General features: G+C 57.9%; 1 protein-coding gene across 2 annotated transcripts; it reads right to left on the reverse strand.

Annotated features, from left to right (window-relative positions):
- Positions 1–76: 76 nt before the first annotated feature.
- On the reverse strand, positions 77–9190 carry Matk (megakaryocyte-associated tyrosine kinase). Of its 2 annotated transcripts, XM_048342021.1 has the most exons (13): positions 9150–9190; positions 7997–8055; positions 7576–7689; positions 7352–7467; positions 7039–7258; positions 6643–6736; positions 5016–5081; positions 2732–2831; positions 2543–2627; positions 2043–2116; positions 1746–1941; positions 1293–1379; positions 77–1210 (listed from the first exon to the last, which is right to left on the reverse strand). In XM_048342021.1, exons 2-13 carry the CDS (start codon positions 8003–8005, stop codon positions 971–973), a joined length of 1401 nt encoding a protein of 466 aa, XP_048197978.1. In that variant the 5' UTR covers positions 8006–8055; positions 9150–9190; the 3' UTR covers positions 77–970. The 2 variants fall into 2 exon arrangements, with proteins under 2 accessions (XP_048197978.1, XP_048197976.1); XM_048342019.1 differs by lacking the exon at positions 9150–9190 and having other exon boundaries at positions 7997–8978.
- Between the last annotated feature and the right edge of the window lie 3016 nt (positions 9191–12206).

The raw sequence follows: 12206 nt of genomic DNA on the forward strand, positions 1-12206 counted from the left end.
GAGTATGGATGGGTGGCTGTATGTGTGGGTGGGTGGATGGATGGGCAGATAGGTGGATGATGGGTAGATGGGTGGGTAGCAGCTGGTACATGGGTGGCAGGGTGCTGTTCTTTCTGTAGGAAGGTCTCCTCACACCTGTGACACTAGGTTTGGGTCATGACACTGTCCTGACCAAGTTAAGTTGGGGACAATGTGAGGAGGCCTTGCTGGAGTAGAAAGTGAGGGCTTCTTGGCTCTGGACCCCTATATATAGGCCAGGCTCCCTCTTGCTTTGCCACCTCCTCACAGACACCCTGGGGAAGCATCCTGGCCTGTCTGGGCCACCTTGTGCTGGGTGACCAGGGCCTCTCTATCCCCACCTCCTGGCCTGAGAGGGCTGAGGTGCCTGCCCCATGTGTGAGGCACTGCTGGAGGATGGGGTGGGCTCCCTGGATGGAGACAGCACCACAGCAGAGCTCCGTTTCTGCACAGTTCACAGGAGGGTAGAGAAAAGAACAGCACTACGCTGGCTTTGTCTAGAACATCTGAGCCTGGGCCTCGGGGGTGAGCCGGGTTGTCTCACAGGGGACTCATGGCTGTTGACCAGTGTCCCCACAGCAAACTAGGGAACTGTGTCCCTGGGGGTGGAGCCTGTGGGGATGGGAGGGGAGGGCTGAGGGTCACTGTCCAGTGAAGGCAGGAAGCTGGGGTGGGGAAGTAACAGGAGAGGGGACATAGAGGTTTCCAGGTGGGGTTCTCAGGGGTCACAGAGAGACACAAACACCACAGTCCTCAGAATGGATCTTTATAGAGGCAATGGCCCCGCACTTCCTGGTCTCTGGTGCCCAGCAGCTGCCCAGAGATCCCCTGGCCAGGTCTTCCCTGCTTGGGGCTGGGAGGGCGGCTCTGGCCTTGACCCTCCATTGGCCTGGCCCACATCCCCATACTGTGGCCTCCACATTCTTGGTCCCCTTGGTCCCACAGAGTGGGGTCAGGGCTCCTGGCTCCGGGTGGCAGCCGAGCTGTCGGCATCCTGCCCTGTGACCGTGGCTGAGGCACCTGTGCCCCGCAGCTCCCGGGCCAGCTTCTCGGCCACTTTGCGGAATGGCGGCCGGCGGGCAGGCTCCACCTCCCAGCAGCTGCCCATGAGGGCATGCACAGGGCCTGGGCAGCCCTCGGGGGGCTCCATGCGGTACCCCTTCTCCACGGCCTCTGACACCTCCTTGAGTGACTGTGGGTGGAAGGGGGCATGGTGTGGGTCAGGACGTGGTCTGGGCCAGGTGACCCGGTGCCATTCTCTGAACCCCACTCACCATTTTGGGGTATGGAGCCCGTCCGTATGAGAAGACTTCCCACAGCAGCACCCCAAAACTCCAGACATCTGATTTGCTGGAGAATTTCTGTGGGGCCCGAAGTTAGGGTGAGGAGGGGCCCCTTGGGGTTTCCTCCACTCTGCTTCCTCCAGGAATCCCTCCTGGGTCACCCTCACCCCCTGATCTAAGCCTCCCTCCTAGGCCTCTCTGATGCAGTGAGTCAGATACCATGGGGAGTAAGCTGTTAGTCTCCCCTCTAGTCTGAGACATTGCCTGCTTCAGAGATGGGGAAACTGAGGAAGAGAGAGGGTCTCAGGCTTCCTGGAGAGATAGTGCCAGGTCCGGTGGAGATTCAGAGAGGCTGAGTGACATGACTAGGGTCACACTGCACAGCTGGGACACCAAGCTTGCTTTGGGGTTCTCCACAGTTCTGAGGGAAGAGTGGGGGCTCACCCCATGCTTGAGTGCCTCAGGTGCCGTCCATTTGACCGGCAGCCGGCTCGAGTCCAGCCCTTTGCGTTCGGCCTTAGCCAGGCCAAAGTCGCTGACCTTGGCCACCAGGTCCTCAGAGACCAGGATGTTGCGGGCGGCCAGGTCCCGGTGCACCAGCTTCTTGCTCTCCAGGTACTCCATGCCCTCGGCCACGTGCCTGGGGAGGTGCACAGGGGCCAGGTGCTCTCCATCAGACCAGCTCCGTGCCTCAGTTTCCCCTTCACCTTGAAACCCATCCCTGCTGGCAGCCCCACTCACAGAGAAAACTGCAAGAGCTGCGTGGTGTTCACAAGGGCCCGGCCCCGGGTGCGCAGGAAGTTTACCAGGTTGCCCTGTTGGGGGTAAACAGTGTGAGGGGCTCCAGTCTGCTCTGCAACTCCGCCTCTTCCCCAAGCCCCGCCCCAGGGCCCACCCTGCCCCGCCTGACCACGCCCACCGAGGCCCATTCCTGCAACCACACCCACCTGGCCCCCGTCCCTTCAGCACTGCCTCAACATGACCGCCCCACCACGTCCACAGGCCACGCCCCAGTAATGCCCCCACACACTATGCCACGTCCCTCCTGGACACACCTCCTCACACAGTGCCCTACCCATCCTGCCTGACCACGCCCATATTCTGCCCAACCCATAGCTCATCTGACCACGCCCACATGCCCTGCCCCTCCCAGACAGCACCTCAGACACACCACGCCCCATTTTCCCCGCCCATTTGACCACGCCCACACGCGCCCCAGTTCCATGCCCCGCCCCACGCACCTTGCTCACGTGTTCCATGACAATGTAGAGCCCCTGGTGCAGGATCACACCCAGGAGCCGCACCAGGTTCCGGTGCTGCAGCTTCCTGGGGAGGAGGGTGTGCAAGTGGTGTGTGTGCGGGGCATTGAGGATGTGTCTGGAATCCCAGCTCGGGATTCTGAACCCTGCCACCCAGCGCAGCGAACTCACGTCATCACGGCTGTCTCATCCAGGAAGGCCTGGGCTGTCACATCACACTTGATGTTCTTCACCGCCACCTTCTGCCCCAAGTACTCGCCCTGCAGGACGGCTAGGACGCGGGCACACACGTCAGGACACATGCCCGCCGGGACAGGTAGACATGCTGGCTCATACCGATGCTTGTGCATGCCAGCATGGCTGTGGGTGCCCCCAGCCCTTGAAACAGCCCAGAACCCTGGCAGCTCCAGGTCACAGAGAACCACTGAAGCCTGGGGTCTGCAGACACCCAAGTCCCGGGCCACCTGCAGCCCTGTTGCTTGGGGGGGGGGGCGGGGAGAAGGGGACAATTGTGTGCTTTCAGTTGGCTCAAAAGAGCCAGAGGGGGTTCGGAGTGTGGCTCCCCAGTGAGTGCTTGCCTAGTGTGCCAGCCCTGGGTTCCATCCCCAGGAATAAAAGAGAAAACAATAGTCTAAGAGATAAAGACTATCTTGCTACCCTACCTTTGGAATTCAAATTTCTGTGCCATTAAAACAAAACAAAACAAAAAAGCTTTAAGGAGCCACAACAGGCATGTAGTACAAGCTTATAATCTTAGCACTCAGCTGGAAGAGACAGGAGGAGCAAAAACCTCGGGCTAGCCTGGGCTATAGTGAGACCCTGTCTCAACATGACTCCCCTGAAAACAAACAGACCCAGAGGAAGTGGGACCTTTTTGTAATCTCATCTACTTGGGAGGCAAAAATCGGGAAGATCGTCACTGTAAGCCAACTCTACAACCAGTATAAAGTGGAGCATGTTGATGTATGCCAGTCACCCAGCTACGAGGAAGTGTGCATGGGAGGACTGTGGCCAGAGTAGCCAGGGAATAAAACCCAATTCAAGAGAACAGTGGTAGAGTGTCTGTCTGCCTAGCAAACGAGAGTCCTTGAGTTCTGAGCCATGGTTCAGAATTCAGTGTTCAGAGTTCAGTGCTAGAGGCTCACGGCACTAGCCACACAGGAGTTTGAGATCTGAGAATCACTGTTCAAAGCCAGCCAAGACAGGAAAAGCCAGTTAACTCTTATCTCCAGTTAACCAGGAAAAAGTCAGAAGTAGAGCTGTGGCTCAAGTGGTAGAGCACCAACTTTGAGGGGAAAAAGCTAAGGGACAGCGCCCAGATCCTGAGTTCAAGCCCTAGTACCAACACAAAATTAAAAGAAAAAGAAAAGAGTTCCCGAGTTTAAACTCTAATTTGCTTCCCCTAAAGCTTTTTTGTCCTCCTCTCCTTTTCTTTTCTTTTTTTTTTTGGCCAGTCCTGGGCCTTGGACTCAGGGCCTAAGCACTGTCCCTGGCTTCTTCCCGCTCAAGGCTAGCACTCTGCCACTTGAGCCACAGCGCCGCTTCTGGCCATTTTCTGTATATGTGGTGCTGGGGAATCGAACCTAGGGCCTCGTGTATCCGCGGCAGGCACTCTTGCCACTAGGCTATATCCCCAGCCCCCTTTTCTTTCTTTTGTCAGTCATGAGACTTGAACCTAGGGCCTGGGTGTTATCCCTTTAGCTTTTTTGCTCAAGGGTAGCACTCTATCACTTGAGCCACAGCTCCACTTTCAGTTTTTTTTTTTGCTGGTTAATTGGAGATAAGGAGTCTCACAGGCTTTCCTTGCCCAGCAGGCTTTGAACTGAGATCCTCAGATGTTAGCCTTCTGAATAGCTAGGATTACAAGCCTGAGCTTCTGACTGGCACCCAGTTCCCAATAAAGCTTTTTTTTTTTTGGCTAGTCCTGGGCCTTGGACTCAGGGCCTGAGCACTGTCCCTGGCTTCTTCCCGCTCAAGGCTAGCACTCTGCCACCTGAGCCACAGCGCCCCTTCTGGCCGTTTTCCATATATGTGGTGCTGGGGAATCGAACCGAGAGCTTCATGTGTAGGAGGCAAGCACTCTTGCCACTAGGCCATATTCCCAGCCCCCATAAAGCTTTTCTAGGTTAAAAAAACAACAACAAACAACCAAAATGAACAAAACAAATCTCCCAATCTTCCAGGGCCACACTGGTATTGTTTGCAGTTGTGATAGGGACCACAGGGCCCAGAAGTCCCAACATACTTCCACTCTGCACACTGACAAAACTAGCTGACCCCTAACCTCAAGCCTGAGCTGTCCAGATTTCAGGTACCAGCCCTCCAAGCAGAGGGACCCAAAATGTGCAGGAGTGGCCCACCTGCGCTCCTCTGAGCCCCTGTCGGTCCTCTGACCCACATCTGGGAGGGAGTTCTAACATGGGCATATCCCCCCTGCCTTCAGGGCCAACCTCACCTCCAAACTCGCCTTCTCCGATCTGTGCTCCCAGCGTGAGGTGCTGTAGGTCCAGTAGCCAGCCAGCTGCAGGGGAGCAAAGACCCAGTGTGGGAGATAGATGTCCCAGTCCCTCCTACTAGGGCTGTACCCAGTGAGTGATCAGGTGACTATTCCAAAGTGCACCCCCCCCCAAATAGGACACAAACTCCCTAAAGGACGTGTATGAGGCAATATGGGGAGCGTCAAGAGTCCCCTGACCTGGGCAGAGCAGTCAGGGGCTGCTCAGACCCCAGTCCTGGCCCCCAGCCTCAGGCTGGGAAACCCTGTGGGCATCAGGGTGCAGATCTTCCCTGACCCTCCCAACATCACAACCTGTCGTGGTCCTGGTCTCTTCCGGGTGCCATCCATGACCTCTGACCTCCCAGGGCACACCACACATGTGGGATGGAACAGCCAGGCAATATTTCACCCCTGGCATCCTAGTTACTCAGGAACCAGCCTGGGCAGGAAAGCTCAGAGACTCACATCTCCAACTAACCAGCAAAAAAGTTAGATGGGGTGTTTGGCTCAAGTAGTAGAGTGCCAGCCTCAAGCAAAAATGCTGAGAGAGGATCCCCAGTACTGGCGCACACGTGTGTGCACACACACACATGCACACACACACAATAGAGGGTCCTCACCACCACCACCAAGATGCCTAAATTAGCTTCTAGAATCTTCCAGGAAAGATTCCAGAAATTTCCAGGGCTCTGGCTGCCTAACTCACTTTTCTCAATGACTCCTGCATGTTTCTCTCTACATCCTGAAGTTGGCTCTGCAGGTCTACTGTCCCCCAGGCCCCCCAGAACCCCCTCAAATCTCCACCTCTAAAGGTACAATTAGGATGGACAATTGAGTCCACCCCAATATTGGAGTCCCCCTGGGAATCCAGACTTTCCCAGGACAGACATGTGCTTATGGGGAGACAGACTGACAGAGAAGGGCTCTGATCAAGGGTAAGGGTGGGTGGTGGGGAGGGGAGGCCCTTGTTTTTGGCCCTGCATAGTGAAGGTTTAGCTACTTGAGGGCTGGAATAGCATTGCAGATGAAGGGAACAGAACGCACCATGGCACAGAGGCAGGAGGTGAATGAAGAGTTTGACCTGGGAAGGGGTGTGTGGAGGGAAGGCTCTGTGGACCAGCCTGGGAATGTAATTCTGGCCACGTGGGGAGGCTCTGGAAGGTTCAGGCTTGTCTCCCTGCTGATACCCAAGGGTGTGGTGGAGGGAATGACACGTGTGGATTTGTACAATAGAAAGGTGTTTTGGGACCCCACAAAAGGGCTGGGCTGGACAGGTGTGGGCTTGAGAGGGAAGGGATTCTGGAACTTTTATGTGGAACTGGGAGCCTGGTCTTGGAAGGAAAGTGCGAGAAGGAGGTGGGCCGAGTTTCCCAACCATATTTTCTGGCTCTGGTGTTTATGGGGGTGGGTGATGGATGAGCAGGTGTGGGGATCCTGGACCCGCAGCTAACTTGGACTCTGTGTGTCCCCCACAGGGCCAACCAAGGGGCCCAGTTTGGAGTCAGGGGGATGGGCGGGGTTTGGGGCGGGACCGGCGATTGTATGTGGGCGTGGTTTGGGAGTGGGCGTGGCTGGGGCCGCCTACCCTTGGCCAGCTCCTCCTCCGCAGACTTGGTGCCCTGCTTCCTCTTGGGCTTCACAAGCTTCGTGCAGATGGGTCCCTTGTCCTTGCTGTAATGCTGTAGCACAGGCAGGGGTCCAGATCCAAGCTCAGGAACCCCCTTGTTCCCCCAGCCCCGCTCCCTTCCTGGTGACCCTGCCAAGGTGGGCTGATTTCTATGCGAACAGGAAAGGGTGCAGGATGCTTTTGTGGGGGGCTGGCTGGACTTGGGAGTGCTGACAGCTGGAAGTGTCTGGAGTCACCCCTATTTTGTGTGTAGCATCGGGATGGTCCAGACCACGGGTCCCCAGAGATGCCACCCCGGGGACCCCACCCAGGTGCCCAAACCTCCTAGGCCCCTCCGTGTCCCCGCTAGGCCACCTCCACCATGTCCATGAGGTTGCAGAAGCACACGGCCTCGTCGATGGTGAGGTGGCCGTCGCGGTGCAGCACGCGGTAGTGGATTACGTCGCGGCCGAAGCTCACGCACAGCACGTAGTCCCCGGGATGTCGCGCCGACTCCCGTACTAGGAATAGCCCGTCCTCGGGCGGCTGCAGCTGCTGCACAGCCTCCTGGCCGGAGATCTTCCCGTGGAACCACCTGCCGGGGTGTGTGTGGGGGGGGGACAGGAGGGGCTGCGTGGGCCTGGATATGGGGGACATGACCCCCCACGGGGGGCCAGCCATCACTCACGGCATGAGGCTGAGCTTGGGGTCCGCGGAGAGGGCCTCGCGCTCCCGCAGCGCCCCGGCAGCCAGCAGCCCTTCCTGCCCGCTGGCGTGGTGCTTAGCTCGGTACCAGCTCTTGTTCTATCCAGGAAGGGAAGGGAGTGCTGGGCTGGTTGAGGCTGATCCTGGCAGGGCACCCCATATCTCCTCCCTTCCTGCACCCTAAAGGCACCCTCCAGCCTGGCTTACCTCGCAGGCCTCCAGGATGGTGACCACGTCGCCCTTGCGGAAGGCCAGCTCCCCAGGCTTGGGGCGCGTGTGCTCACACTTGGTGATACATTGGGTACCGGGGGCCCAGCGCCTCTGGGGGGAGGGATAGGCAAAGGCCAGGAAAGGGGCATCAGGGGAGAAGTGGGGAGAGCAGAGGAGGAGAGGGGACAAGAGAAGGCTGGAAGTGGCCAGTGGGAAAGACAGGGGGATTGGAGACAACACGACGCCAGGGGTGCACCGTGACAGGAAGCGGTATGGGGAAAGGACTACATTAGTCAGTGAGCAGAGCTTCCTGGGCCCTGGGAGCTCGCAGGGACCTCCAGCATCAATCAGAGCGGGATCCAGGGGTACTGGGGTGAGGAAGGGCTGGGGTGAGACGCGCCCAAGCTGGGCTACTCACCGTTGGCATCCTGGCTGTGGTGGGCAGGGGTGCCAGGCTGGACGGAAAGGAGGGCTCACCTGGAGATGTGCCAGAGTTAAGCTGGGTAGCCCAGATTCCAGCTAGGTGGGGTGTGCCACCCCAGTTCATTCCATTCCGGCCTAGACAGGCGGCTGGCATGGCCAGGAGGCAGACCCCCTCCCCTCCCCCAAGTCATCCGGCGGGGGACGCAGGGGCTGGCTTCCTGCAGTTCCTGTGGAGGAATAATCTGTACCCCTTTAGCTGAGTGTGCCAGCCACAGAGTGTCCCCCCTGCCATTACCCCAAAGGGAAACTGAGACACAGGAAAGACACGGAGTGGCTGAGTCCCCACAGCGTGGCCAGCGCGTGTGGAGAGTGACCTGTCACTGCGTTGGGCCAGGCCTCTTCCTCTTTTTCTGTCCCCAGGGCTGGGAAGGCCCAGGACTTGCAGATGAGTCAGTCCTTCCCAGGAATTTGCCCCTGGGGTGGATCGGGGCAGAAGGAAGGCCCTGCGCCCTGCCATCTCTGGGGTCACCCCAAGAGTCCATGACCCCCCTCATTACCCAACCAGGGACAGGGACAGACACCCTGAGTGCTTCACTGCTGCTGGGACGGGAGCCCTGGCTGTCCGCCTGCCCCAGGCTGGCGTCTGGGCGGTGGTTAGGGGTGAGTTTCAGCGCTACCCCCCAAGTGCTCCCCCCACGAGTAACGTACACACAGCGCCCGCAGGAAGCCCAGACACTCTCCACGGCCACCTGGGGACAGGTGTGCGCGCCCACACGTGCCCGCGCGCTCGGCGCCGACACCCGCCCCCGCCCCCGTCACGCACAAGGACCGGCACTTGCACACCTGGGCGCAGACGCGGGGGTCTCCACCCAGGAGCGCGCAGCAACCCACAGGGCCGTGCCCCCTCACTCCCGGGGCTCCTAACCCGGCGCGCCCCACCCAGAAAAATGTCCCCCCACTCCGGCCGCGCGCGCCCGTCCTGCCACCCCCAGCCCCAGGCGCGTGTCTGCGCGCGCACCCGGGCCCCACGCGCGCGTGCGCACCCATCCCTCTCGCGCACGTCCTGGGGTTCCCCCCATCCCAGAGTCTTGGGGGGGTCCATACCCGTTTTGGGGTTTTCTCCATCCCATCCCTGCGGACCCGCTCACCTGCTCAGGGCGCGCCCCCTGAGGAGGGCTGCCTGCCCTCTGGACGGCCCCCCGCGAGCCCGCTGCGCTCCCCAAGGAGGCCTGGGCGGCGCAACTCGGAGCAAGTTGCTCCGTTTCCTCATTTTGGGGGTGGGGGATAACCGGGGAAGGGGGAGCGGCAGGCGCGGCCGCCCCGAGCCCCCCCAGCCCGGGTCCTAGCGCCGGCCGCACTGCAGTCTGCTCCGTGCGCGCTCCCGCTCCGTGCGCGCTCTCGCCGCCAGCCCTGCCTCCGCCCCCGCGGTCCCGGCGCCTCCCACAGCTCGGCTGAGTTCCTGGGCGCCCTCGGGGGTTCACATTGATGGCTGATTTGAGGTACCATTTGTCGCCCAAGCTGGGAAATAGGGTTGTGGTAGTGTGGGGCAAGTGGTGCGGGCCCGGCGCACATGCGGGGGGTCAGAGTGGGAGTGAGCTGCCCATCTGGGGAGGTAAACAAGAAGCAGAGTCCAGACGATGGGAGGATCCCGCTTGCTCTGTAATTCCGGTCCCAGTGTCCTCTTTGAACCTGCTGCAGAGATCCGGTGGCACTTGACCCCCAAAAAGACAAGTTCAAAAATGTGGGCACTGGTGGCGCACACCTGTAATCCTAGGTACTGGGATTCCGAAATCTGAGGATAGTGATTTGAAGCCCCCTCAGGTGGGAAGGTCTGTGAGACTCAGCTTCTATTAGCCAGCAAAAAGCTGGAAGTACAGCTGTGGCTCAACTGGTAGAGCACCAGCCTTGGGCACAAAAGCTCAGGGATAAGCTCAAGCCCCAGGAGTGGCGCGCGCGCGCACACACACACACACACACACACACACACGCCAGGCACTGTGAATACCACCACCACCACCACCATCATCCACATGAGGGAAAGCTTGGTGGAGACTTTGGAGAGAACACATCTGGAGCTAGAAGCCCCCTCCCCCTCTCAGCGGGGTGGGGGTGATGTTCCTTCTCTGTAACAACCAGGGTTCACCGGATTGGTGATGGAGAACTGACTGGGACAGAGAGGAAGGCAACAGAGGAGGGCAGGGGACCAGATTCTCAAACTCCCCCTCCCCCCATTGCTTGACTTTTGGATACAGGGGCCAGTTAGGGGAACTACACAGCATCTGGAATACCATGGAATACTATGCAGCCATGCCTAAGGAACTGTATGGCAGGCTGGCAGCCCAGAAGTTCATCCCCTGGCTGCCATTCTCCTGCCAACTACATTACCAAGAGATGGAGTGGGACTGCAGCCCACTCTAGATCCTTCTGCCACCCCTTCTCCACCCCAGTGCCTGTGGGACAGAGTGTAACAGGTTCAGCCTGGCAAACAAGGGTGGGAGTTGGGGAATCTCCAGTGTGGCCTCTGTCTCCTGCTCCTACCGAACACTCAGAGTTCTTGCCATGTCTGATTTGGGGAGCAGTGTTGGCATTTTGATCCTTTACAGGCCTATGTTGCCAGCTCTTGCAATCAAAGACCCCCAAGTAATATTTTTGGTGCCAGGCAAAAGAGTGTGAGACCTGACTTGGAAACAAACAAACAACTGAAAGCCAAAGGCTCAAGAGACAAGTGTTTTTTTCTTTAGCAAGTGTGAGCCCCCCTCCACAGTTCAAATCAAAGTACACCAGGCAAAAAGACAAACAGAAAACAACAGCAGCAACCAGGGCGGCCCCAGATCCAGCCCAGCAGCAGGAGTGCCTCAGTGTCTCCTGTGCCTGCTGAGTCAGGGGGAGAGCTCTGGTCACTTCTCCGGGAGGAGCCTGGCTTCGCCACGTCACAGATTTGCCTGGGACCCTGGCAGTGTGTTGTCCCCTCGGCTGGGCCCAGCTCCAGCTGGCTTCAAAGGGCCATCCCCACTTCTCAGCTTCTTGAGTCGCTGGGATCACAGGCATCTGACACCAGGGACCTGCAGAGGAAGCTGCTGAACCTGGAGGGCAGGGTGGGTGGTGACAGCTGGAGCTCCTCGGGATCCATGTGCCCCAGTTAGCACGCCTTTAAATTTAGCTGTTCTTCCCAGGCCAGGGGACTCCCTGATCCAGGAAGTGGCTCTGGCTCTTTCCAGGAAAATGCAGCCTTGTTTGTTTGCAGCCCCAGCTGTGGGCTCTTTTTTTTTTTTTTTTTTTTGGAGTCTGTCTGCTCTGGCTGTACTTATGATTTCAATGTTTTCTGGTTTAGGAGGTGGCTTGCTCTGGGCTGGGGCTCACCATACACCCCACCCATTTCTCCCACCTCTGTTTGCTTCCACCTTGCAGGTTTTCATCTTGCTTTCCCGCAAACACTCCAGGTTATGGCCCAGCCCCAGGGCCTTTGCACGTACTGTGCCTTCCTCCTTGTGTGTACTTGCCCCAGCTCTTCTTCAAGCCAGCTACTTCTCCGTAGTCTCAGCTTCTTCAGGAGATCTTTCCTAACTACACTATGCTTACTACTCACCAGCACTGGAGCCATTGCCTGTCATTATCTATCTATCTATCTATCTATCTATCTATCTATCTATCTATCTATCTGTCTGTCTGTCTGTCTGTCTATCTATCATCTATCTATGTTGTCTGTCATGGGGCTTGAACTCAGGGAGGGTCTGAGTGCTGTCCCTGAGCTTCTTCACTCAAGGTAGTGTACTCCCACTTTGACTCACAACACCACTTCCAGTTTTCTAGTGGTTTATTGAAGATAAGAGTCTCATGGACTTTCTTGCCTGGGCTGGCTCCCAACCATGGTCCTCAGATCTCAGCCTCCTGAGTAGCTAGGATTACAGATGTGAGTTACCAGTGTCTGGCAAGAATCTTGTACTTTCGTGCAGGTGTGTTTTGTGAGCATTTCTTTTCCTCTGCTGTTCTGGGCCATGGTGGCTTATCATATGCTCCCTTCCTGGAAAACTTTGTTGAATGCTAGCTTTGGTGATTTCTCCCCTTTCCAGCCTGTTTTTTGTTTGTCTTTTCTTTTCAGCCAGTCCTGGTCTCAAACTCGGGGCCTCAGTGCTGTCCATGAGCTTCATGCTTAGGACTAGCAATCTACTACTTCCAATTTTGGCTTTTTCTGAGTAGCTTATTGG

Source organism: Perognathus longimembris, chromosome 3 (genome assembly GCF_023159225.1).
Source record: "Perognathus longimembris pacificus isolate PPM17 chromosome 3, ASM2315922v1, whole genome shotgun sequence".
Classification (NCBI taxonomy): domain Eukaryota; kingdom Metazoa; phylum Chordata; class Mammalia; order Rodentia; family Heteromyidae; genus Perognathus; species Perognathus longimembris.